General features: G+C 52.9%; 1 protein-coding gene across 13 annotated transcripts in view; it reads left to right on the top strand.

Annotated features, from left to right (window-relative positions):
- HDAC4 (histone deacetylase 4) overlaps positions 1 to 25,257 on the top strand; it is a 258,026-nt gene that overhangs the window by 148,657 nt on the left and 84,112 nt on the right. For 12 of the 13 annotated variants that reach the window (XM_025888741.2, XM_073905783.1, XM_073905787.1 and 9 more), the window contains 2 exons: positions 10,685 to 10,835; positions 20,819 to 20,939. In XM_025888741.2, coding sequence (XP_025744526.1) covers positions 10,685 to 10,835; positions 20,819 to 20,939 — 272 coding nt within the window. The remainder of the gene's footprint in view (positions 1 to 10,684; positions 10,836 to 20,818; positions 20,940 to 25,257) is intronic. The other variant, XM_073905771.1, reaches the window with a different exon arrangement.

The following is a 25,257-nucleotide window of genomic DNA, read 5'->3' on the forward strand; positions in this document are numbered from 1 at the left end:
GTGTGTGTGTGTGTGTGTGTGTGTGTGTGTGTGTGTGTGTGTGTGTGTGTGTGTGGTGTGTGCGTGTGTGTGCGCGTGTGCGTGCGTGCGTGTGTGTGTGTGGTGTGTGCGTGTGCATGTGTGGACTTCTATGGGATTGGGATCGTACTCTGACATGTGTTCTGTTTATTGCTAACATTTCTCTCTGTTGCTTATACTTCAAAAATAATGATTTTAATGGTTTATTGTAGTCTCACAGTGAACCGTAGTGAATTTAAATAAGCAAAAATACTTGAGTACTTGACCATTAAGGTCCTTTCCAGTTTCTCGCATGTTTTTAGCATCCTCGTGCATGCATCATGCACTCGTCCAGATAGAGTAGAAATGGAACTGCCGACCCAAGGCAAGTGCTCACCCGTACTGTTTGTTACCTGGTGCCACATACAACCCACACCAGTCCCGAGTGAGCATGTGTCCATCTGTCTAGCTCTGTCTCCCCCCCCGACCCCCAGCATCACTTGCTGATTTCACAGACAAGATAGGAAAGCAGTAGGAACCAGGACAGGCGGCAACCCCCCCATCAGGCCCCCACCAGTGGGGAGGGTGCAGCTGTGCAGGGACTGCACCTCCCGGGGGTGCGGGGCCATGACTCACCCCTGCGGTCCCATGCATTGCTGGCGCTTCTCCTCATTCAGTTTCCAACCTGTCTCACATCCTGTGTGTGTTTCCTCGATTGTGGGCAGCCATATTTCTATATGTTTATTGACTTTTTTCATTTTTTGCTACTAATTGTCATTTTCTTTGCTCTTTTTCTATTGTCCTGCTCTTTTTGGTATATGAGTATTCTCTATAAGTTAAGGGCAGTATTTCAGTGTCCATCCGATGCTGTCATTTGGCTGTTCATTCTGTTTGTAATCAAATAGGTATCTACATGAACCACGGGTTTTTCTAAATGATTGAAATGGCGCCTCACATCCTTGCCAATTCAGGATGCTCTCCTGATGCTGCTCAGGCAGGATGAGCACGTAACGGGGGGCGAGGCTCTGCCTTGGGTTACTCAGCCTTTCTGTGCTTCATTCCCATGAACTGCCCCAGTGCCTCTGTCTGGGCTCCGTGAGCGTGTCCAAGAGCAGAGCAGGCCACAGCATGCCAGTGGGGAGATGGACGTTTCCCCATACGAAACATCTGTTCGGGTCTTTTCCTTCTCTTTTATGGAAAATACTTAGTTTTTTCCTCATTCCTTTTTTTATTGTGGTAAAATTCACATAACACAAAATTTATGATTTACCATTTTGAAGTGTACAGTTTAGTACGTTTACAATATTGTATGACCATCACCACGATATAGTTCCAAAATATTTTCATCACCCCCAGAAGAAACCCTGCATTCATTAGGCAGGTACTCCCCATCCCCCTGGCCCTGGCCACACTGATCTCCTTTCTGGGTCGGGCCATGTGCACGGAGTCACACCGCGTGTGGCTCTTTGTGTCGGCTTCTTTCACTCAGCGCAAGACTCTCAAGGCTCGTCTGTGTTGTAGCTGCTTCAGTGCGTCCTTTTTAAGGCTGAATGATATTCGGTGTGTCTGTTCCGCAGTCCGTCCATCCATCCATCAGTGGATGGACAGTCGGGCTGTTGGCACTTGCGGGTGGTTGTGAGTTGTGCTGCTGTGAATGTCTGTGCACGCGCTTCTGTTGGAGTATCTATCTGCGTTGAGTTCTTCTGGGGAGATTCCTGGTTTGGGATTGCCGAGTTACATGGCAGCTCTGTAAACCTGGCTCACTTTTGTATTATAGGAAAATATACAGTCCATAAAATTTACCACTCTTGCGTCTTTGAGTCGCAGTTGGCGGCATTAAGGACGCTCACGCTGTCGTGCAGCCATCAGCACCGTCCATCCCCAGAATTTTCTCATCTTCCCAAACAGAAACACTGTCCCCATGAAACACGGACCCCCTCTGCCCCCAGCCTGGGAGCCACCCTTCTGGCCCATGAATTGGATTCTTCTAGGTGCCTCATATTAGTAGCACCGTACGATATTTGTCTGCAACTAATGATAAATGTCAAGCGTCTGGGTATTCAGGGTTGCGTGCCGCTAGCAAGGTACCTAAGGCCACGTTACCAGCAGGCGAGGTCAGTGCCACATGGCTCTGCTTTCGGACCCCGTGTATGCACACCTGATGTGCTTCATAGCAGGCACCTGGGCACAAGGGTAGGACACAAGTGTCTAGGGCCGGGGGCTCCCCGCCACTGTCCTTTCCCGTGGCCAGCCCCACACTGGCACTGGGGACCCCCCCAAAGTCAGACGGTCTTCTTAGTTACTTAGCTGATTTACCTGTATACATAAAATTCTTGAATGAAAACCAGTCAAATGGATAAAAGTCAAGACCACCCTGTCTTTGTAGGAATATTACGTACCACATGTCGGATAATGCCGCTGAGGTAGAGAAATAAAATGAGCTCCATGTAATTCCCTAACGTTTGCAGGTGTTCAGGAGAGTGAGCAGCAATCTGTCCTTGGGCTTTTCTAAGAATAGGGACCTTTGGGGATAGATCTTGATAAGTAAACTGATGGTTAAATATGAACTCAGAAGTAACTGACCTCTAATTTAACCATCAGTCATTCTGTTGCGTTTCTAATAAGAAAGGCAGGGTGAGCTGGAGCAGTGAACTGTGTCCAAACCTCCAACAGACAGAACAGGGCAGGGCGGGGTGAACCGCAAGCACTGTGGGGGATGCAAACCCTGTCCCCGGCCTGAGGAGAGCTTGGGTGACAGATGGAAGGAGGTGTTGGCTGGGACCCCTCTATCCTGGGTGGAGTCATTTTTCTGCTTCCCAAGTGGTCTGGGCTCAAGGGTACCCAGGGCTAGCTTATGGCAGGTCTTGGAAATGTTAGTGGCACTCCATGCTTCTGGAAGCTTCTCTCCTGCATTTTGGCCTTAATGCCCCGGGAAGGCTATGAAGAGGGAGAATACAAACGTGTGTTGAGAGGGTCTCATGAGTATTGGTTATGCCCCATGTAGGACTGGCCCCCCCGCCCCCCAGCACACACCTGTGGCATGCCTGATACATACCTATACGATGAAAACTTTCAAGAGCCAAAACGGTGTGAAGCAAGGAAACAGTCACCACTAATTTACATGGAAACCTTGTTGAGTGTTCTCAGGTCTAGAAAATCACCTCTCTTAGGCTTTTCGGGTACTTAGGACACAACTTGCTAACAGATGCACAAAATCAATGGAGATGAAGCCCAGACACTCCCAGACACAGCTCAGAGCTCGGCGGCTGGACGCCAACATGGCGAGAGAGGCTTCTGGGAAGGAGTTTGGCGGGGGGTGGGGTGGGGTGGTGTGCGCTGCCCCCGGGATGGCTCGCTGCAGAACCGACGCTTTCCACGTACGTGTTCTTTTCACCTTTTCTCATAAGGTGAAAATCCTCTTCAGGTTTCTTTTGAAAATAGGTACTAATGTAGGTCTTTCTTAAAAGCAAAGTGATGTAACGCAAAAGGAAGGGGTGGACACCTGTGCTTCCTCCAAAGGTTCATTCAGAGGCCTCTCGATCCCCGGCCTCAAAGGGTATTTCCAGTCTAATAGCTGAAGAATAAAAATCATCCCCACGCTGTTTGAATTTGCTTGTCCTTTTTTACTCACAAGGCTGAACTTTTACACGTGTGTGTATGTAGATATGAAATCTGTGAGTGTGATTTGTGCTGTTTTCACGGGTAGGAGAGAGTCCTAAGAGCCATTTAGTTGAGAGCGTGAGTCTTCTCCTTGCAGGGAGAGCGATCACATTGAAAGGAGACCTGGCTTTTTGGCCCTGGGAGCCCAGGCGTGATGTTTACTCTCATTAATACCTGTCCCAGGTGGCTGAAGAGACATTGCCCCAGGCCCCGGGGTTTCAGGTCACCTGAGGCAATGGTTAATGGGTTGTTGCAAGTCGGGTTCCTGGGAAAGCTCGCCCTGTGTGCCACCCAGAGTCCTGCGTCATCCCTGAACCTGCCTGCACCCAGTCAGTGTGCTGACGGAAGGAACTGCTTCTAAACCAGCCGCTTCAGTTTCTAGGCAGTCATTACAGGCAGGTGGATGGCCTTGCTTAACCCGCTGCCCTGAGGACTGTTGACGACATTCCAGCTCCATGCTGGGCCCTGCTTTTCCTTTGCTACCAGGCATTTGTGGCCCATAACACTCGCAGGCTTTATAAAGCATCAGCTGTCATTGTGCCTTCTAGAGTGTAGTGGAACTTTCTGTATATTTCCAAAGGTGGCAGTGGGACAACTTTACGCGCTACAGAGAAAACCTTGTCCCACGCTGTGCAGAAGAGACTTGCAGCGTGCTCTCGTCGCCTCCCCTATCCGGTCTCTTGCTCCTCAACACGCTGCCTTGGATCTGGTCCGTGACCCTCCCAGGCTCCCTCGCCTGCCATGGCCTAGGATGCCAGTCTGCAGCAGCAAAGGGGGAAGGGGGTCAGTCACAGGTGGAAGCTTTACACAGCCTAGAACCCTCATGGGAAGTGACTCAGGGGGTGGGGGGGAGGCTGTGGACGGGAAGGAGCCAGGATTGCCACCAGTGGGACCAGACACAGGTCTCATGACGAGGTGCTTCTGAGGTTGAGCCTTGACGGAGAGCCTAGAGTTCCAGCAACAGAGACCTGATGGGTGAGGGTGGAAGGTATGCAGGCCAGCCAGGCTTGCACCGGCTCTGCCCTCACTGCCCCCTCCCTGCCCCTGCACCCCCTTCTCCTGGCTCCTCCTCCCCCCACTGTGCACCTGGCCTGGGCCCCGGGGCTGGGCGCTTGTGATGCACACCTTCCTCATGGGGACTGTCGTGCCGCGGGCTGACGCTGTTTGTCTCTGTGACATGAGTGTCCAGCTGCGGGTGGGAGCTTTGGACCACTGCTGGTTGTGCCACAAGGCGAGAGGGGAGAATGGTTTTGAACTTATTTTTTGAACGCAGCCTTTTGATTTGAACCAGGAAACCCAGTGAGCTAAAGACGGAAAGGGCCCCATTTCTGAGGACCCCGTGGGGAACAACACCTCAGTCCCAAATGCTCAGTAAAACCCACGGCCGAACAGCACGTGTTTCTGGAGGCCAGCAGCCAGCGCCCACGTTGCGAGGAGACTCCCCATTTATGTTCCTCTCGATCAAACCTTGTGTTCTGGCCAGTGAGGGTCCCGGGGCCTGCCCTGTGCTCACCCAGAAAGTGAGCGGGAGGCTGTGTGAGAAGCCCCCAGAGCATCGCGACCAAAGTCACAGGACATGCTTCCTGCGCTGTGGTACGCTGAGCCTCCGGTTCCGGTTCTAGGTGGGAATGGGCTCGCACCTGCGCTCCAGCACTTCACAGCAGGCTCCTCTGAGCGCTGAGCACGCCAGGCCTTTACAGTGTTGAAGAATGCACTTCAAGTCTGTGTTCATTTTTGATTTAACCTTTTCCAAATTACACGGGGAAGTAGATGGCAAGGGCAGTTACTCGTGTCTGTCTGTCTGTCCTTCTGTTTTCGTGATGGCCGATGCCAGGCCTTGGGGACAGGCACCCTCACTGTCCCCTTCCTTTCAAAAGCATCTGTCTGTGAGGAAGGCTGGGGGCACGTGCTCAGGGAGAAGAACAGGCCCACGTCGGGCTCATGCGGACGTGAGCACGGGGGTCCCGGCCCTGGGCACCAGCCGGCCGTCTGTGCAGCCTCGTCAGCTCTTCCTTCCCCTTGGCCCATTGTCCTGGGTTTAGGTATGCCTTCCCCCCGCCAGCCCGGGCTGCCGGCAAAGGAGGAAGAGAAACAGAAGTGGGAGGCAGCTATCTTCAGCGGTCAGGGGCTGTGCAGAGCGCCAGGGAACGAGCCCCGGAAGCAGGCGCGCGGCTGAGGCTGGCTGGTGTGTCCCTGCGTGCACCCTTCACCGCAGGCCCCGAGACACATCATTTCTGCGGGCCTAGCATCACAGTAGGGGCAGACTGGCGCAAAGCATGTTGGACCCTGAGTGGTTAAAGTCCAGCTCGAGGATATTTCTGTGGAGGCCAGTGAACATGAGGGAGATGGGAGAATGCTCATGGCTGGTTGGCTAGTTGGTTGGTTTTTGTCTGAAGCCAGGATTTAGTGGTGTGACTGGGCTGACGGGACCCTCAGACATGCGGTCCATATCTTTTGAGAGGTCGGGTTGGGATAGTTTTCCTTATTGTGCTTCTTTTCACATCGGCCACAGGAGTCTCCATGTACATTTAAAATCAGGAAGGTACCCTTGACTTTAAAAAGAAGCCCACTGCTAATTCTTGGGGCCCTTGGCCCCTGTGGGGGTCCCTGAGTGTGTGGCCATGTGACGTCCTTGGGACCCTGAGCAGGCTGTGGCCCTGGGGACACTCCCCCCACCCTGGTGCACACGTGGCCCGTGGTCACCCTGATGGGCTGCTGCAGAGCGTGCCTGTGACACAGGGCACTTTGGGGCCCAGGGAACGTGGCTTCATAAACGGCCACGGTGTCAGTTTTAAGTATTTCGCAGAACTGCAGGGCCAGGGAGATTGGATTTTGAGCAGCACTGTGAGCAGTGCCCGTGCTCATGGACTTAGGTGGTGTTGACACACTTTCCTGGAAGCTGGCTCAGCACCGCGTGGGCCGGTCGTTGTCACTGGCCGTGAGGAGAGCGATGCTCTGGGCCGATCAGGAGCCGGCTCGCTGGGCCCCAGAAGCACTCTCTCCTCGGCTGGAGTGCTGCGTGAGGGCTTGTCCGCATTCTGCCCTTCGGTGGAGCAAGGCTCTGTTTCAGTTCACCTTTAAAAGTAAAAATCTGTTTGGGTTTCCACTTCAGTGTGGTCGTTAAACTCCAAAGTCAGAGTCAAAGAAACTGAATTCTCAGGATCTAATTTTTTTTTCCTGAGCTCAATGTCGGCTTAAATAGGAATTCAGTATTAAACTCTGGTCAGAGTAATGGCATCTGTTGTTACTGGTTTTTTTCCTTTGGAAAAATTAGGTGGTGCACATCTTAGTTTAATTTGCTCATAATAGTTTCAATCTGCAAAAAAACACCTTCTCAACACTTCTCCCCCACCCGTAGAATAGTCTCATCTTCACCTCTGTTAGTGAAGTACCAGCTGTACATGACCATGTGCGTTTGTCAGCATCTCTCCGAGTCCTATTTTTCACAGCCTGAAGGCTGCACTCGTGGGGCACATTTGTCCCTTCCCCAGGGAGGGAGGGCATGGAGGACCCCCCCGGGGGGCCCTGGCTGCCCTGCCGTGCTTGAAGCAGGTACAGGAAAGTGAGCAGGCGTCCCTCACCTCGTACCTCTTCCTCAGTTTCAGAAGCTGGGAGCACAGAGGATCTCTGTGTCACAAGATCTGGGGACGGGCCTGACGTGTGTAGTGACACCATGGGTGACAGGTGCCACAGTTTGGCTTGTTCTCAGGGCCTTCGGTTTAGGAGCTTCCCATCCACGTTCCTGCCCCCTTCATCTGATAACGCAGAGCACCTCTCCGAATGCAGCGGGAAGGAGACCTGCAGGGTAGCTGTGGGGCATTTTGGGGGAATCAAGTCCTAATCTGTAATTGCTACTTTCATGAAAACTCCATGACAGTATTGTTTTTCTGGGAGTTCGATCGTCCTGTGAATTTTAATCACCAGTATCTGGTGATGGTTGTTTCAGTGTTTCTGTAATGATAATGGAAAGATCTCGCTTTCCTTCTAGGTTCTGGCGGAAAAGTAAATATTTTGAGACTATATTCAGTGAATTTCTGCCTGTTCTTCATTTGCACATTAAATGAGTACCAAGCAGTTGGAAGGGAACCCAGGGCTATGTGTGGGCAGCTTGGGGGTGTGGGTGACACCAGGAGAGGGGGCACACTTGATTATAAGATCTGTTGTTCAAAACACCATTGTGTGGGTTTCTCGGCCGGAGCCGCACTGGGCTGCCCTCCGGGTTGTGCGTTTCTGGGGATTGCCGACACCACGGAGCCCCCCAGCTGCTGGCCGTGGCCTGCTGCAGCCGAGGTGGGCGGGTGCCTTCACCTGTGCACACAGCTGTGTGGCCCTCCGGCAGGATCCCTTCTCCCAAGCCCTGTGGATTCCGCCTAGCGCCCCCGCAAGTGCTCCAGAAGCCACAGCCGGGAAAGTACTGGCTCATTTCTGATAGTCTCACTGTCTCCAGTTCATGTAAGGTGCCTGTTTGGACTGTGATGTTTTTCGTAGGAAAGCTCTGAAAAGTGACTGTCGGAGTCCATGCCATGGACCCCACGGGTGGGCACTGAGCAGGACCCCTTCCTCACAGCCCTGCCCTCACACACCGCTGCCTGATTGGCTGCCAGCCCCTGTCCTCACACCTGGGCTCCACCTGCCTTCCACGAGCGGCGTCTCCCGTGGGAGGGGCACACTGTTGCGTGGGGTCCGCACACCTCTCCCCTTCCTCCTCCCTCCTGCACTGGTTTTGGGCCTAGATACCCCTGCCTCTCTGCTATTCTATCCCTATGTTCCTGGCTGGAAATGAGTCCCTTTCCCCTTTGTAGAAGGTGGGAGGTGGCCGGGTTTGTGCCCAGTTTGTGGGTCCGCTGCAGTGGGAAATACCACCCAGTTGCTGGGACTCTGCTGTGTGTGTGACCAGACAGGACTGGCTTGAGCTCAGGCCCTGCTGACGTGTCCCGCCCTGGCTCTGAGTCCCATGCGGCTTGGCCATCAGGCCACTTCCCCAGCAGCAGGGCCGGGGAGCCGGGAGGCTGGCTGTCCAGGGCCACTAATGGGGTGTGTCTGCGGAGGCCGGGCAGAGAGCCTTCTGCAGCAATGTCTGGGGGGGGTATGGCCGGAAGGTCTGGCCGGCACGTTGCCCTTAGGCCGGCCCATGGGCCAGGCATCCCGCACCCACTCCCGCTTGCACGGTCCGCACTTAGAAGTCGGTGGTTTGTTCCTTTTGCTCATCAGTTGTTAGTGCTAGCTTCGTCTGAGGTTTTGGTGAATGTCCTTTTTATTGGCTAGCACGCATGCTCCCACTCCCGGGTTGTAGGCTTTCTTTGGAGAATGAGTGAGAATTTTCATTTTATAAATTTCTATAATGATCTTTTTCTTTAACATTTTTGGTGTAATATGATTTGAACCTCACAAAAGTCACAGACATGGTGGGTGACATATTACATCTTCACAGAAAAGAGCTCTAAGCAATCTGAAATCCTGTTTTCTTAATTTACAAGTTGCTCTGGTTGGTAACAGGAGCTGGTAATTCTGCACTCTGGAGATGGCATCGTGGGAAATGGGCCCAGGGAGCCGGCTGGGGCTCCTGGTGGTGGCACCTCTCCCTCATTCCCTGTGGACTCTGGTGGGAAAATGCTTGACCCGTGCATTCTTTGCTGCCTGGACCCTCCTCCCTGGCAGCACGGGGGCTCCCAGTGCCCGCTCCCCCAGAGCTGGCAGGGGTGGGCGCAGCATGCACAGGAGCACTGAGCAGGCTGGTAAGGGACCAGCAGGAATCTGGGTGTCCCAGGATATACAGTGCCTGCTCCCCAGGGCAGCCAGACGTCACCGTGAGGGCAGTGCCCACGGAGAAGGCAGCTCCATCACACACATCCACACACGTACTCACACCCAGGGCTGCTTCACGTGTCTCTTTGTTGACGACTTTTCTTGGGCACAGAGACAGTTGAGCAGAAAGCTGAGTGGCCTCCCTGGTCCCCTGCCCTCTGACCCTCCAGCACATCACGGGGGCCTGGGCAACGATGCTGGGTACAAAGTCCTATAGGCCCCACTCCATCCTGGTCACCCCTGCCTGCACCTCTAACCCCCAAAGTTTGCTCCTCACAGGAGCCTGTCCATTTCCTTCTGTTGTAACCTGCTGTTCTGAGAGTACAGTGCCTTCCTTACAGAACAGCACGTCCTGCCCCGCACGGCCACCACCCAGTCCTGCTCACTCCACGTTCCCCATCCTCTGCCTTTCTGTCACCAAGCGTCGTGCTCCAGGCCGGGCCTGCTGGCTTCTGCGTGCCTTGACATTCCTGGCCGGTCCCTTGGGTGGGCACCATAGTCCCTGGGAACAGCCAGAGGGATGTACTGGTCTGTCCCTGTCTTAGACACTTGATGGCTTGGATCTGGGAGGACACATGTGTTAGATTTCCTTGCCGGAAAGTTCCGGGGCTGCTGGGCTGCATGCTGCCCCCACCCTGCACAGGGAACAGGACGGCCGCCCAGCCAGGAGGGGCCGCAAACATGTGCGTTTTGCTTGTTGACAGCCCATCCGTGTTTCTCTCTCATTGCTGGGTGGGTTTCCAGCAAACGGGCGCGTCCAGCCGGGCTGTCGCGAGCAAGCTGCCGTGCCCTTCTCATCCGGGCCTGTGTGTAGATGTGTCCCCATGGCCAGGGACAGGGTTGCTAGCTTCTGGGGGCAGACGTGCATCTAACCTGGTGAGGAGGTTTTCCCAGTTTTCCAAGGCAGCCATGCCACATCCTGCTCCACCGTGTCGCTCTCCAAGAACCATTCCCAACTCAGGACATCACCCAGATCTTCGTGGGTATTTTCTCCTAGCAGCTCAGTGGTTTTTACTTTCATTTTTACCACTTAAAGAGTCAGCAGCTGTACTCTGTGTGTGGAAGGGGCAGAGCCGAGGGCCTCGGGTCAGAGGTGCTGGCCGTGCAGAGGGCAGCCTTGCTCTGGGCTGGCACCCGCGTGGGGATGCCTGGCACGTGTGTGCCCCGCCCCACCTGGGAGCGAGGCCCTGACCGTCTTTGTGTCCCCCTTCCCTGCCCGCAGCATCAGCAGGAGCTGCTGGCCATGAAGCATCAGCAGGAGCTGCTGGAGCACCAGCGGAAGCTAGAACGGCACCGCCGGGAGCAGGACCTGGAGAAGCAGCACCGGGAGCAGAAGCTGCAGCAGCTCAAGAACAAGGAGAAAGGCAAAGAGAGTAAGTGTGTGGGCAAGGTCCTGGGCGGGCGCTGGGGCCTCGCCGAGGCGGCCCTTCCCGTGGGCCTCATGCTCCGGGCCCCGTAAGCAGCGGCCCTCGGGCAGAGCCACCCCCAGGTGGAGCCCGCCGTGTCACCCGCAGCTCTGGGCGCGTGTAGGCCGTATCTGTGTCCTCACTTGGGGTGGGCAGCACCACCTTTGGCTTGATGAAAGCATACTCAGCAGGTGCAGACTGGCTTCACCTATGAGTTCAGTCCCAAAGGTTTCAAAGTTCTTTTCTCTTGCAAGCATTTTGTGAGCCCCCTAGAACCAGACCTGGCTTGTGGCGTAGCCCGGGGGCTGAGTGGGGATGCGGTGGCCGACTGCCTATTTTCACATTTGCTCTCTTGACTCCAACATTTGCTTTTGCTAGTGGCTGTGCTTGGGTGTCTGAAGACCAGTATGGTCTGTTATCTTCCAGGAAAGGAGATGATTCTATGTGCCGTTCTCCCTTTGGAAGATTATGGGGGACTGTTTCCCATGTCCCTGGGGAGGAACCACAGCCCACTGCCACGTGCCTAGCCACTGCACCAAGGGCGCCTCCCGTGGGCTCAGCAAGGACCAGGGCTTGTGAGGCCTGGTGTGTGCTCCACATGGGCTGCATCCCAGCAGACTGAGGCTGAAGCCATTTGTCCCACATGCGCGTCTGTGCCTCCTTCTTTGGATAGCTTATTTCCAGTGACACACCCAGAACCTAGACAGGAGAGTGAGTGGGTGGCACATTCCCAGGCTCTGTTCATTTCCACCCGAGACTCAGTGCTCCGCTGAACTTGTTTGGTGCAAGTTCAGTGTGGGGACTGTAGGGTGACTGACTCTTCCAGTGCTTGTGAGCAAAAATAGTTGTTCTTGCATACTTCGGTAACACACATGAATCTGAGAAATCGGTTATCTTCAACTACTGAAAATGGTTAGCCATCTAGACAAACCACCTTCACAACCCGTTGTTTAGATTTTAATCTACATACGCATGACAGCATGAGATGTATTAAAGCATTCTTGTAAAGTCTGTTATTTGAAATTATTTAAGAATCTGTCATATTGGTGTATGATACATACAGAACAAGTACATACCCTTTAATATAAAGGGAACTGTTTGTAAGCTCGCCTCCCAGTAAAGCTCCCAGACCAGGAAGGGAGCAGCATCTGGGCCCCTGTGCCCTCCAGTCCCTGCCCCTGCCTCCTTCCCCAAGTAACTCCTCCCCACCACCTCACACCCAAGGCACTTTGGCCTACTTTTGAGGTTTATATAAATGGACTCATTAATACACAGGCTCTCGTGTTTTGCATCTCTCACGCACCGTCACACTTGTGTAGTGTGTCCTCGTTGTGTCCTGTGTAGCAGGAGCTCACTGATGTTGGTGGCTGCGTGCTGCCCATCTCACGGGCACACCGTCGTGGCCCATCCTGCGCTTAGTAGGTTTCCTGGGTTTCCAAACCAGAGCTGTGACGGGTGATGCCAGTACGCGTGTCCTTGGACACGTCCCCTGGTGCAGACGGGCAGGTGTGAAGTGGCTAGAGCTGAAGTTTAGGGGATGTACATGCCCACCTTTCACAGTGAGGCCCAGCCGTTTCTAAAGCACTGTCCCAGCTGCACAGGGCAGCGCCCACTGCTCACATCCCTGCCAACACTTGTTGCCGTCAGCCACAATGAGCTTGGCTGTGAGCACTCGTCCCGCTGGCTTCAGCCGCATGGTCTGATTACCAGCGCAGTTCAGCACGTTCTCCTGTCCCATGTCAAGTGCCTGCCTGTTCAAGCCTCTCCCTCATTTTTGTGGTGGGTTGTCACCCTTTTTCTTGACTTGGGTGGTTCTGTTCACGTTCTGGCCCCGAGCCCTCTGCCAATGTTCTGTGTTACACACACCTTCCGCCATGCTGCTACGTGTCCTCGGTCTGGTGGCACCTGTGTAGCACGCGGGCTCCCACTCCCAGTGTGACCTGACCCACCGGTCTTCTCTAGACCAGAATCAGGACACAATGCCTGCAGTACTGTGTACGTTGGCATACACATTCTCATTCAAAAAGGCTGTTGTTTTTTCCTAACGTATGCAGCCAATGTATTTTTCTCGTGTTCAGTTGTTTTCCATTTAACTATTTGTAAGTTTTTAGTAGTTGGTTTTATACATAAAAGTACCAACTTTTATGATCACTAGTTACTACAGCATATTTTACTCTTGAAATAATATGCTTTAAATGTATTTTTATTTTAACGGTCTGGTAGAGTTTCAATGTAGAAAACATATCAGGAGAATTTTTATTCCACATGAGATCTAATTTTTGTACCGATATTTGAAAGTAATTACTACATCTGAGGGGTGTACCTCATTATATCGCACCAGTCAGATGAGATGGGAGCTTACAGGCTGTGATCGCCCACAGTCTAGATTCCAGGCACGAGGACAAAAGGCCATCAGGGAAAACTAAATTTCAGATTTGGGTTGGCAACAGACACCCTTGCCCTTTGAGTGCAGACTTGTATCAGCGGCGGGCGGGCTGATGGGGCAGATGGGGTGGTCACACGCATCACCCTCACTGCCTAGCCTGCCAGCTCAATGACATTCTCCTCTGTCCACAGCCCCGTGCTGGCCCAACCACTGCGTGTATTGTGTGTGTGGACTCCTTTGTGTCAAGGGACCTTCTTGGCCGAGGTGTGGCCAGGGCGCTGACCACCTGTGAGTGGTAGCACGTGGTGTCGGGAAAATCCCCCGATGTGCTGGTACACTGGTCTGGAGTGGAGGGTGGGCTTCAGCATTGTCATTTCTAGAACTCCATGGATCATTCCAGTGTGCAGCCGGGGTTGAGAACCGTGCATCTAGGTGAGTCCTCTCACTCTGTGTTGGAATCTGGCTACCACAAGGGCTCCATGGCCTTCCATTGGAGGCAGCCTTCTGTTCTGGAAACCCACCCCCATAGATGACAGCACCCGGTCCTTATCGGAGGCCTGCGAGAGGAGCTTCGGCTGGGGGGGCCAAAGCCACGGCAGGGCAGCACACACCCGTGCCCCTGCCTTGGGTCCTGCCTCCTTTTCCACTCTCCTGTGCTTTGCTTGGGCCTCACTTGTGTATCCTACTTAATGTATTTTGCTTTGGAGGAGGGAAGTCGTTGTTTATCAAAGGATGGAAGTTAAAACTGTAAGTATCAGCTAGTTGATGTGTGCCACAGCTAACCAACAAACACCAGGTTTCCAGATCGCGAAAAAGCAGCTCAGGCTGAATTAGTTCCTCGTAGTTTACCTGAATCTTCCAATAAAAATAACATCTTAAGCCTCACAAAATGTGAGAAGATTTGACTTCAGAAAACATTTTAGATCTGTTTACACGTCAAAAACAATTTCTTCACTACCTACTAAACATCTTCGCCGCCCCACCTGGAGCGTTGGAATGTTCTCTGCTTCCCTCCACGCTCGTCACTAGCAGCAACCCTGGTGGTTTTCAATTTGTGGATTTGGGTGGTCAGGTTTTATTATTAATAATAAACTGTGTACAGTTTGGGTATTTGGCATGCTCGTGTAGGCTTTGCAGCCCTGAGTGTGGTCTTGTGAGAAGGCAGGCCTGGCAGGCCGCTGTGGTGGACACCACTCGGGGGCTCTTAATGTGAGCAGGGCCGCGGGCGGGCTCCACACCGATGAAGGAGAGCCTTGTTCACACCAGCTAAAAGGGCATTTGTGGGGGAATGCAAATGGCCTGGGGCGTCTCCCATTTGTAAGCATTTGAAAATGCAGTGCAAGGCATCCGTGTAGTTTCTTGGGGTTTTTTAAAAGTGAATTTCCTATTGAATATTTAATTAAAGTTTTGTTTTACATTTGTAAACATTTACAGCATTTCTAATTTTAAATAATTCTGCAGTTCTTTTACTTATTGATACCAGTTAATGCTATTAGCTCTAAGGAACAGTGAATTCCTAGAATTTGTGGCATTTCGTCTCATTCGGCATGAACACATGCTCTTTAGTCAGGTAAGTTTTACTTAGATTAACTACATTTAGGAATTGAAGACACATGGACTCAAAGGGAGAATCCAATAGAAGGCAAGTCTTTGTTCTCTGAGCAGTCTGGAGCGAACACAGTGACATTTCTGTTCGCTGCTATTTACAAGCACAGCCCCATCATTCACTTTGTTTAAAAAAAAAAAAAAAAGGCTCAAAGGGCTGGAGTTAAAAGATCCAACACCTGATCCAGAAAGTAATTCTCTGTCCCATTTGTGAAGTTGGGCCTTCCTCAGAGGCCAGTGGGGCAGGAGAAAAATGAGTCAGTCGTGATGGGTGGTGTCTAGGAGCACCTTCTCCTCCGCCTGGGCCCCCAGGTACTTGGGCAGGTGCTCCACACCATCTGCTCGGCCCCTCGCGCCGCCTGGTCTGTACTTACCAGCCTCTTCCTTACATCCCTCCTCCTGTGCGGAAGGGGCTTTGTCTCTTTCCCCAGCGACCAGACCAGACTCTGGCACATAGTTAGGTCTCTATGAACCCTGTCAAATGAATGAGTGATAGTCAGCCTGAATTAATTTTTCTTAAAAAGTGAAAATTAGAGATGTTTGGTATTTGTGTACTGAATGTGTTTTATTGGTTCTGTAACTCTGGTTTAACGTGGAGGGATCTGGATGAGCCCAGGATGATGTATGGAAGTGTGGAATCACCGTGCACTGGAAACTAATATAACACGATGTAAACTTAGCTGGAATTAAAATACAAACTTTAAAAAAAAAGGAGAGGAGAAAACAATTTCTTTACTCCATCAGTATTTCCTAAGTGTCAGAAAAACTGCTCTGTGAGGCGTGTCGGGTTAGAATTGAGGATACTAATAAGAGTGCCAAGATTTCAACATACACAAAGAGAATAAACAGTAGCCTGCAGATGAGAACGCAAAAAGCAGCAGAATCCGTTGAAAGATGAGTAAACAACTAGAAGGATAATGGCTCTTCTTTGAATTCTCTCCTGTAAAGCATTGTGAAGGAAAGAAGGTCCCTCCGCGGTACGCAGAGCTGAGCATGTGTGGCTCTGTGTTACTTGGGTTTGCTCGGCCATGCCTGTGTGCAAGTGTAAGGACGTGTACCCAGCCGAGCCCGCCACCCCTGGGGGGAGGGGACAGGGAGGGCCGCGGGGGGTCCGCCCTTGTGACCAGGTCATCATCTGCCCCCTCTTGTAATGTGGTCTTGGCCAGACATGTCAGGGAGGTGCCGTGGCATCCCTGTAGTCTCTTCATGCCAGAAGGAACCTTCCTGAGTTCAGGGAGGTAGGCTTGTCTTGACTGGATCCAAGAGGGCCTGGAAGGTGCTTTCTCCCACACTGAGCGGGCAGAGGGACCACGTGTCAGTCGTGCGACCTACCTCTTCCTGTGAGGACACCGGTGACAGGGGACAAGGGCTGACGGGGCCAGTGTCCCCTCCAGGTGGGGCAGCTGCCCCTTGCCACGTCTTGCTGTATTTGCCTGTCCCTGCGATTTATCTCCTGCTCTCCCTGCTGGGATGGAGCATTTATTCTTTGCGCTTCTTTGGGTTCTGGAGCCTGTGATGCCAGCCAGGGGTATGGCTGGAGCAGGGAGAGTCAGAGGCTCCCGAAGCACAATCCTTGGGACCATCCTGTCACTGGAGTGCTCGCAGGGGACTCACAAGTGTCTCTCCCGTGGAGGGAAAGTGGGTCCACATTGACAGGTGTTTCTTGAGAAGATAAGGCCAGCTAATGCCCAGGTTTGATTTGCTGGGAAACTTCCAGAAACGTCCTTACTCCACGTACTGAGACACTCTGCTTCACATTGTCCACTCTCCTGCAGCCACAGTTGTGGAGGACCAGGGGTCCGTCTTCTGCTCCCCCATCTGGGTCTTCCTCCTCCTGCTGCTCTTCCCCCACCCCCTCCTCATCATCAGGCAGTCTGATCACTTCGCTGTGAGGCCAGCAGCACCAAGAAGTGGAAAAAAACCCAAAGCTCCTCATTTCTTTGTGGTTTCTTTTATCAGCTGGGTACACTTAGATATTACTAGCAAATTTGCATTTCCCTCTTAAATGGCCCTCTGTGCCCTCTGCTCTTCCCTGTCCCCCCCACCCTGCATCACCTCTTGCTCCTGGTTGCAAGGCGTGCTGTGTCCTGACATGGTTAACCCTTGGCGTATTTCCTCAGCCATCCTCTGGTGCTGATGCGGTGTTAGGAATGCCAGGTGGCTGCATGTCCGGGCACGCTATACTTAGATCTCCATGTCTGTGTGATTTTCACATGGGCTCTGAATGTCCTGAATCGGTGTTCGGTCTGACACTGGCTATGTTTGGAGGGCACCGAGCAGCGATGCTCAGAAGCAGGTGTGACTTCCTGCCTTTGGTCACCTCCCACGGCCTGGCCTGTCTGTGTCCATCCTCCCGTGTGCCCTCTGCCCGGCACACGCGACATGCACAGAGCTCTGGCGGACTTCTCTTCTTGTGCGCCGATGGACCCTGGGAAGGCCTGGGACAAAAGCCCATGTATCGTGATGGGAGCTTCTGAAAGTGCTTTGGAATCGGTTTAGCGAACTTTCTGTGTGTTTCCCTTGGAGGAGTTCATTCAGGCCCCACTGCAGCTGCCGAGGACCCACTCCCCACGGGTCTGTGCTGTCTGACCGCCACCCACCACATGTGGAACGCCCTCTGTGACGTAACTGCAGGGGCACGCTGCCCTCGAGAATGCAGACACACCTACAGCCAGACGAAAAGTCGGTTTGTGAATGACAGCGTGTACTGGGGGTGTGAAAACAGTGGCAGGAAAGACAGTTTCTCTAATGATATTAACAATTTATGAGCAATTTGTCAAAATATCTGTAGAGTCTCATACACCAAAACCCATTTCATGTGTATCAGAGAGAAACGTGAAAAACCAGCACCAGCAGCAGTTCAGTGACTGAAAACCCAGCACCAGAAAGCCAAGGATAAAATAAAACTGGTTATTTACCAAACCAGCGAAAGCAAGATCCATTTCAACACTTCCAGGAAATGGAAAAAACTGCAACAAGGAAATTAGGGCAGACTACGTAAAAACAAGCATTTGAATTTTAAACGAGGAAAGAACCCAGGGTTTCCTCCCTTTGTTGGGGGAAACCTGGTCCTTTCCTCCTGTGTTTGTCCTTTACTTTTACACGGAGCCACACTCGCCTGGAAAGCCTCACTTCCAACAGTGCTGGTTGCCGCCTACATGGGGTCTCCCACCAAGTACTGCTTGGCCACCACCAGCTGTCCTGCCGTGTAGCCAGTCCTGACACAGTGGGGGTTCAGTCGCATGAGTCTGCCCCCGCTTCGGACACCAGCTGCAAATCCAGGTTGCAGGTCAGGCGTGTCACAACCCCCTCCTTGGGCTCCTTTAATTTGCCAGAACAGCTCACAGAACTCAGGGAAGTTCTTACGTAGGTACTGGCTTATTAAATGATGTGACAGAGGACACAGATGGGCAGCCAAATGACGTGGTGCATACGGACGAGGTCCGGGCAGGTCCTGAGTGCTGGAGTTTCTGTCCCCGTGCAGTTGGCGTACATCACCTTCGCAGTACGTGGATATGTTTGCCAACACGGAAAGCTCTCTGAACCCCATCCTCTTGGGACTTTATGGGGGCTTCCTCATGATAAATTATTATCTCCATTTCCAGATCCTCTCCCTTCTTGATGGGGCTGAAAATTCCAAGCTTCTAATCATGGCTTGGACTTTCAGTGACCATCCCCGTCCAGGAGCCTCCCAAGAGTGCAGCCATCACATCAAATGAAGAGTTTACAAGGGTTTTAGGAGCTCGGTGCCAGGAGCTGGGGTCGGGTGTGTGTGTGTGTGTGTGTGTGTACGTACGTTATATGTACGTACACACATACACACATATGTACATACACACACATAAGCACATACACACATTATCTCACAAAATTAGAATATCCTCCCAGTTGTAAAAGGAAACAAGAGCCAGGGCAGAGGCTTGCACACAAAAGTGGAGGAGAGGTGAGAGCTGGGGCCAGGGACCAGCTGCTTCGGTTTGACCCTGCCGCTGAGTACCGGCCCTGAGGTTCCCCCACACCACATGGGGCTGATGATCCCACTTACGGTGCTCATGTGAACTTTAAACATGTGAGGCCTAGAACGTAGGAGGCTCACAATAGATTTATCACTACAAAACATACAGCTCAAATGGATAAACATTTAAAACACACACACAGACCCACAGTGCCACCACCAAACATACCACGTGAAGACTGTGAAAGAAAAATAAACCAAGGACATAAAGATATATCACCAGACTGACAGATAACTGCTTGCTCGGGTAGTTATCGGGAACCACAGTGAAATACCAGCTACCCTTCCCATTTGCAGCAAGTGACAGTCGCCAGTACTGATGAAGACAGAGTCACGTGGTAATCCCGAGTACTGATGGACAGAGGTGTGGGGTCATCCTGAGTACTGATAGAGATGCAGGGTCAGGTCATGGTCCTGAGTACTGGTGGAGGCTTGGGGTTACGTGGTGATCCCGAGTACTGATGGAGGTGTGGGATCAAGTGGTGATCCCGAGTACTGACAGACAGAGGCACAGGGTGATCCTGAGTACTGATAGAGATGCAGGGTCATGTGGTGATCCCGAGTACTGATGGACAGAGACACAGGGTGATCCTGAGTACTGATAGAGATGCAGGGTCAGGTCATGGTCCTGAGTACTGGTGGAGGCTTGGGGTCACATGGTGATCCCGAGTACTGATGGAGGTGTAGGATCAAGTGGTGATCCCGAGTACTGACGGACAGAGGCACAGGGTGATCCTGAGTACTGATAGAGATGCAGGGTCATGTGGTGATCCTGACTTCTGATGGACAGAGGCACAGGGTGATCCTGAGTACTGATAGAGACGTGGGGTCAGGTAGTGATCCTGAGTACTCATGAAGATGCAGGGTGCTTGCCGTGGGTGACACATGATGGTCAGTGTATGAAGGCATTTTGGAAAGCAATTAGAAGATGCTTGGAGGGCTATAATGTTACTTTTGTTAGATGTATTGATTTTGTTGATCTTTCCTAAGCAAATCCTCAGTATGAACGATGTCTGCTCATAAATGTTCATGGCAGTATGGCTTCTGACAACAACAACAAGGATAATCTAAAAGTGCCTTCTAGTCAGAAAATGGTTTTGTAAAATATAAACTGTGCTTTGCTCATCTGAAGTGTTTCTCCACCATTAAAAATACTGGTTGGACTCTGTACAACAGGAAATGTTTGCGGCTCACAAATGGAGGGATGGGTGCAGGAGTGCTGTGTAGTCTGAGCGTGGCCTCAAGGAGCGCGGGTTAGATGTGCACAGGCCTTGTGATCGAGTGGTGGGTCTGGACTTTTCTTTGTGCGTCTGTCTGTTTCTCAAACTTGCCTGTTTTCTCTACGGGGCTGTGAATAACCACCACACAAGAAAACCACAGAGCACATGATTCTGCCTTTAGTAGAGCCTGGTGAACGTGCTCAAAGTGAGTAGCTGATGAGCTGGAAGGAACAGAAGCTTCCTCCGACACCAGTGGAAAGCAGGCCGCCGCCTTGTACACAAGCATTGCGGGGCACCCGCCGAGGGAGCACACTCCGTCCCTGTCGCCGGCGGGCGGTGGGTGCGCACAAAACTTCTGAGATCCAGCTGCTTTTGCTCTAGTGAGAACGAAACCACCAGGCTGCCAGCACCCAATTCAGAATGTTCTTTTATGTAACATTATTAAACTTCCATCCGCGGTGGTTTTGTGTTAGGTAACAATAAGTCTTTATGCTGATTACTTCTGCATTTTAGGTGGAATGCAATTATGTAAAATCTTCATGGGAAGAAGGCCTCTTGTTAAAGCTTCTCCTGCCCTTCTTTCTTTGAGAAGCCTTCGTGGCATCAGCGGCATCCCGAGTTAGAGCCCCTGGCCTGTGTGCGTGTCTTTGCCCCCTGTCCGGCCTCCCCCGCTCCCCGGGCCAGAGCCCCCGGTCGGTCACCTGTCCGCTTCCTTCCGCGCCAGGTGCGGTGGCCAGCACAGAAGTGAAGATGAAGTTGCAAGAGTTTGTCCTCAATAAAAAGAAGGCCCTGGCCCACCGGAACCTCAACCACTGCATTTCCAGCGACCCTCGCTACTGGTACGGGTAAGTGGGGCCCAGGGGCCGGGGGCACGTGACCGTCGGCACCGCTCCTTCACCCGGCCGGGCGGCGGGAGGGCGGAGGGGGCGGGCCGAGAGGCTCCGTGAGCGCAGCCGCAAACACGGGGCGGCAGGAGCGGTCTGCAAGGTTAACACGCCGGGCGGTCATGCAGACGGAGGACCTGTCTTTCGCTGAAGGGACTGCTGCGTGTGGGGCGCTGCCTGCCCACTACTCCTCTCTCCATATATTTTGGCCACGAAAGAAGCCGCTTAAACTGTAATTCTGACCTAAACTGTCTGAATGCACCTACTGAATTTCTACGCAGTGTTCTATTGGCTGCTCGGTAAGCCCATGGCATCTGTGGTACACTTTACTCTTGTGCTAGGAACGCTTTCCCAGAGCTGCATAATGCACAGAGGCCCCCAGAGAGCCTTGTTCATGCTAACAACTGAAGGAAGCTGGTGTGCCGTTGCACAAAGGTCGGGGACAATGCCTGCGTGCACAGGGATGTCCTCTGAGCATGAGCTCGCTGCAGAGATGCTGGCCAGGGCCCAGGCCACGTGTGCAACGTAGGGGCCAGATTACGTGGCTTTGAACAACGATCAAGGGGGCTTCACAGGCTTTGCTTTGAAATACAGTTTTCCCCTGTTTTCAAGGGTAATTTCATTTCTCACAGAAAACCCATAGGGTTGTTCTCATAAATCAAAATATGGTTATTCATTTTATTGGGGAAAAACCTATCTATTCTCAAGCTCCCAAATGGGCACCTATTTGACTAAATCCAACACCGCCCCATCCCACTGGGATGATCCCCCGTATCCTGGCAGATGACGCCGTTATCAGTACAACCGAAAAGGACTTGTATTCCAGGGCAGAGAAGGCTGCCCTTACGCCGTGTGCAGCCGGCACACGCTGCCTGGTCCAGAAGGCTGTGCGCACTCCTGTCTGCCGTGCTGCTGGCGTGCACGCCTTCAGCCAGGGAAAGCAGTTTGGGTAGCCGGTGAGATGGTATCCGTGGGGTTCATTCTGAGGCCAGCAGGAGGAGGGGAGTGGGGCACCGGGGCTCAGACCGGGAGGCACTGGGGGGACCTGGGACGACAGGCCTGTGAAGGCGGCAAAGACGGCAGGGGCTCTCTGGGACCTGCTGGGAGGGAGCGTTAGCAGCAGTGGTTGGCAGGCAGGGAGGCCCCAGGGGCCCTTCCGGAGGAGGGTCAGTCCGTGACGCGACTGGGGAGGTCCGGCTGGCTGGGAGCCCGCAGGAGGTCATGTGGTGGCACACAGGGGTCATGGGCTGACCACGTCGGAGTTCTTGGGTCGCGGACCCAGGAGTGGAAGAAGGTCCGTGCCGGCCCCCCTGTGAGCGGGCAGGAGCCTGGGGCGGGAGACCACTGGACGGGACAGAGGCCACGGTGACAGGTTGAATGTGACAGGACAGTGTGTTTGCCCCCAGTCCTGGAGGCTGCAGGGGAAGGGCGGGTAGAAAGGGAGCACCGAGGAGAGAGGCTGGAACAAGGGAGGGCTTTCTAGGGAGGAGCTCCCAGGAGCAGGGAAGGGGGAGATGGGGAGGGCAGGTGGCTTTTAATCCTGGGCTAGTGGGGGATTGAAGCGGCTGCTCCCTGGTGAGCAGGGCTCTTGAGGTCAGGCCTGACCCGGATGCAGCTCACCTGCCCTGGGTTCAGCTCTCTCAGAGGGATTTAGGGCACACGGGCTGGAGTGGGAAAGTCAGCCAGGGGACAGGTTTGTTTGCACTGAATTTGGCAGCTGCCGTGTTTTGTCACTCTAAACCCAACATCATGGAGTGACTGTCACATTCACTCGCTGTGTGGTGGCAGGTACTCGGTCAGAAAACTGGGTCTTCGTGGAGGAAGAACTGAACTTTGACCCTAGCTTCACTCTACCCACAGTGGTTAGCACAAATGTAAACCCAAACACAAAAGCTAAAACTCCTAGGAGAAAACATAGGAGAAGTTTTCACAACCTAGGGGCAGAGGTGGACAGAGTTCTTAGGACACCACAGTAATCGAGTGTAAACCAAAAACTCCAACAATAGACTTTGTGACAATTAAAAACGCTCTTTCAAAGGCACCATTAAGAAAATAAAAAGGCAAGCCACAGACTGGAAGAAAATATGCACAATGCCTATAGCTGACAGAGTGCTTATATCCAAAGTATATAAAGAGCTCCCACAACTCAATAATAAAAAGACAAGTGATCTACCTACTGAAAAAAGACGAGGGAAAGATTTGAACTAATACCTCAGAAAATAAGATCTACAGATAGCCAGTCAGTCCATGAAAAGATCTCTAGCCCTCAGGGAAATGCAAATCACAGCCATAGGGAGGCACCACCTCAGACCCATTGGCGAAGGTGTGGAGCCCATGGACTTCGGCAACGGAGTGGTGCAGCCAGCTGCAAACAAAACAGTCCAGCAGTTTCTCATAAAGGCTTATGTGCCCCGACCCCATGACGCTGTCCTGCTAGTATCTGCCCAGGAGGAAGAAAAACTTCTGTCCACATACACTTGGGTTCTGGTGGTCATAGCTGCGTCATTCATTCCTGCCAAAGAACGGCAGCAGCCTGAACGTCCACCAGCTGGAGGACACAGGAGACTCGGGCCTCAGACACGTGACACTCAGACAGAGAAGCCACCCGGAGCCCTGCTCGGGGACGCAAGCGGATGAAGCTCTGCAGTCAGCACGATGAATCTAGTGACGAAGCCGGCCGGCGACTGGGCTGGGGGGCCGGGGCTTGCCTGCGGAATGGTGCAGGGTTCTGTCCATGGAGATGACCCTGCTCTCTGTCCTTCCTGCAGTGGTGGCCCCCCCACGTGTCTCTGAGCACAGAGACGAGGGTGCTCTGACTGAGATGCGCTGTGGGCACCAGCCCACCGGACTGTGGGGCCTTGGCACGAAGGGAAGGATGTGAACTATTTCACGGGTCATTTTTATATTGATCGCGTATTGGGCTATATCGGGTTAAAGAGCATACTGACGTCAATTTAACCATTTTTATTCATTGTAACGGGGCTGCTGTAACATTTAAATTGCACATGGGACTCACATCCTACTTGCATTGGACAGCACTGGCTAAGCGAGTACACTTCTGTTTAAGTCACTTGCGCAAGTCTGATACAGTGGGAAAGGCCGCTTGTGGAGTGCTGAAGTGGCTGGATGCGTGTGGGAGCTTTATTCCGTGGTAGCCTAAGGAGGGTTGAGCAAAGGAAGCGGCACTGGTTTCTCTGCCTCCGTCAGCACTGCTTGAAGACCAAGTGTCACCGACCGTCTGCCCAGATGCCAGCAGACGTGCCACCGAGTGCCTCCCGCCAGGCTGTGACAAGGGGCTGGGAGCTGGGGACCTGGTTTGTGGACAGGGCTGAGCCTCATGAAAGGAGCTGCCCTCGAGTTCTGCTCCCCTGTGCAAGGGGGTGGGTTTGGTGGGTGTGCACGTGGGAGTGTGTGTGAGGGCCTGTGCATGGGGTGGAATGCACTGTGAATGTGGGTGGGGTGTGTGTGTGAGCATGTCAGTGTGCAGCATGGGGTACGTGTGTGTGTGAGAGCGTGTCCGTGTGCGGGGTGGGGTGTGTGTGTGTAATGGGGTGCGATGCCGCAGGGGTGTGTGAGACTGTGAGGGTGAGAGCGTGTCAGTGTGAGGTGTGCGTGCAGCCTGTGGCACGTGTGCTCGGTCCCAGGGGGGAGGGAGCGTGATGGCAGGTTTTCCCCGGAGCGGCCTGCTCAGCCCTGCAGGGGGGCCTCTGGGGATGAGCTCTCGTCCCAGGGTCTTGCAGGGTTCCCGGAAGCTGGGCTGTGGTGACGGGAGTCACTCCCTCGAAGTCTCTGGACTCGGCTGTGACAGCAAAGGGGGGGTTGGTGCAGCAGCCTGCGCGCCGGCCCAGACCCATGTCCTGGGGTGATGCAGGAGCGCTCTGTGCCCAGCACGGCCGGCCTCGTGCTGTGCCCCCGAAGGCCCGAGGAGGGAGCGAGGGTTTTCACCCCAACAACATCTCCAGCAGTCAAGCCCGAAGAGAAAATCTATGACATCTTGAACAAATACAGCTTTTCCAACTTCTGGCTTCATTATAAACAGCGTACAATTAAAGTCGAACAACAGTACTTATTATTTGTAATAATATTCTACCAATAATTATTATTCATACTTCCAGGTTGCAAAATGCACACATAGGTCTTTCCATGCATCTCCTGAAAAAGAAAGCAAATTCTTTCCTAGATTGTGACTTAGTACTGAGAAGTTTGAAACTGGCCAAGGCCATGTTCCCCAAAGGACACCTCAGAAGACGTGATTTGGTACCGAGATAGTGTTGCCCTC

Source organism: Callorhinus ursinus, unplaced genomic scaffold, assembly GCF_003265705.2.
Source record: "Callorhinus ursinus isolate GAN/ISIS: 27379988/994484 unplaced genomic scaffold, GSC_fseal_2.0 scaffold2, whole genome shotgun sequence".
Taxonomy (NCBI): Eukaryota; Metazoa; Chordata; class Mammalia; order Carnivora; family Otariidae; genus Callorhinus; species Callorhinus ursinus.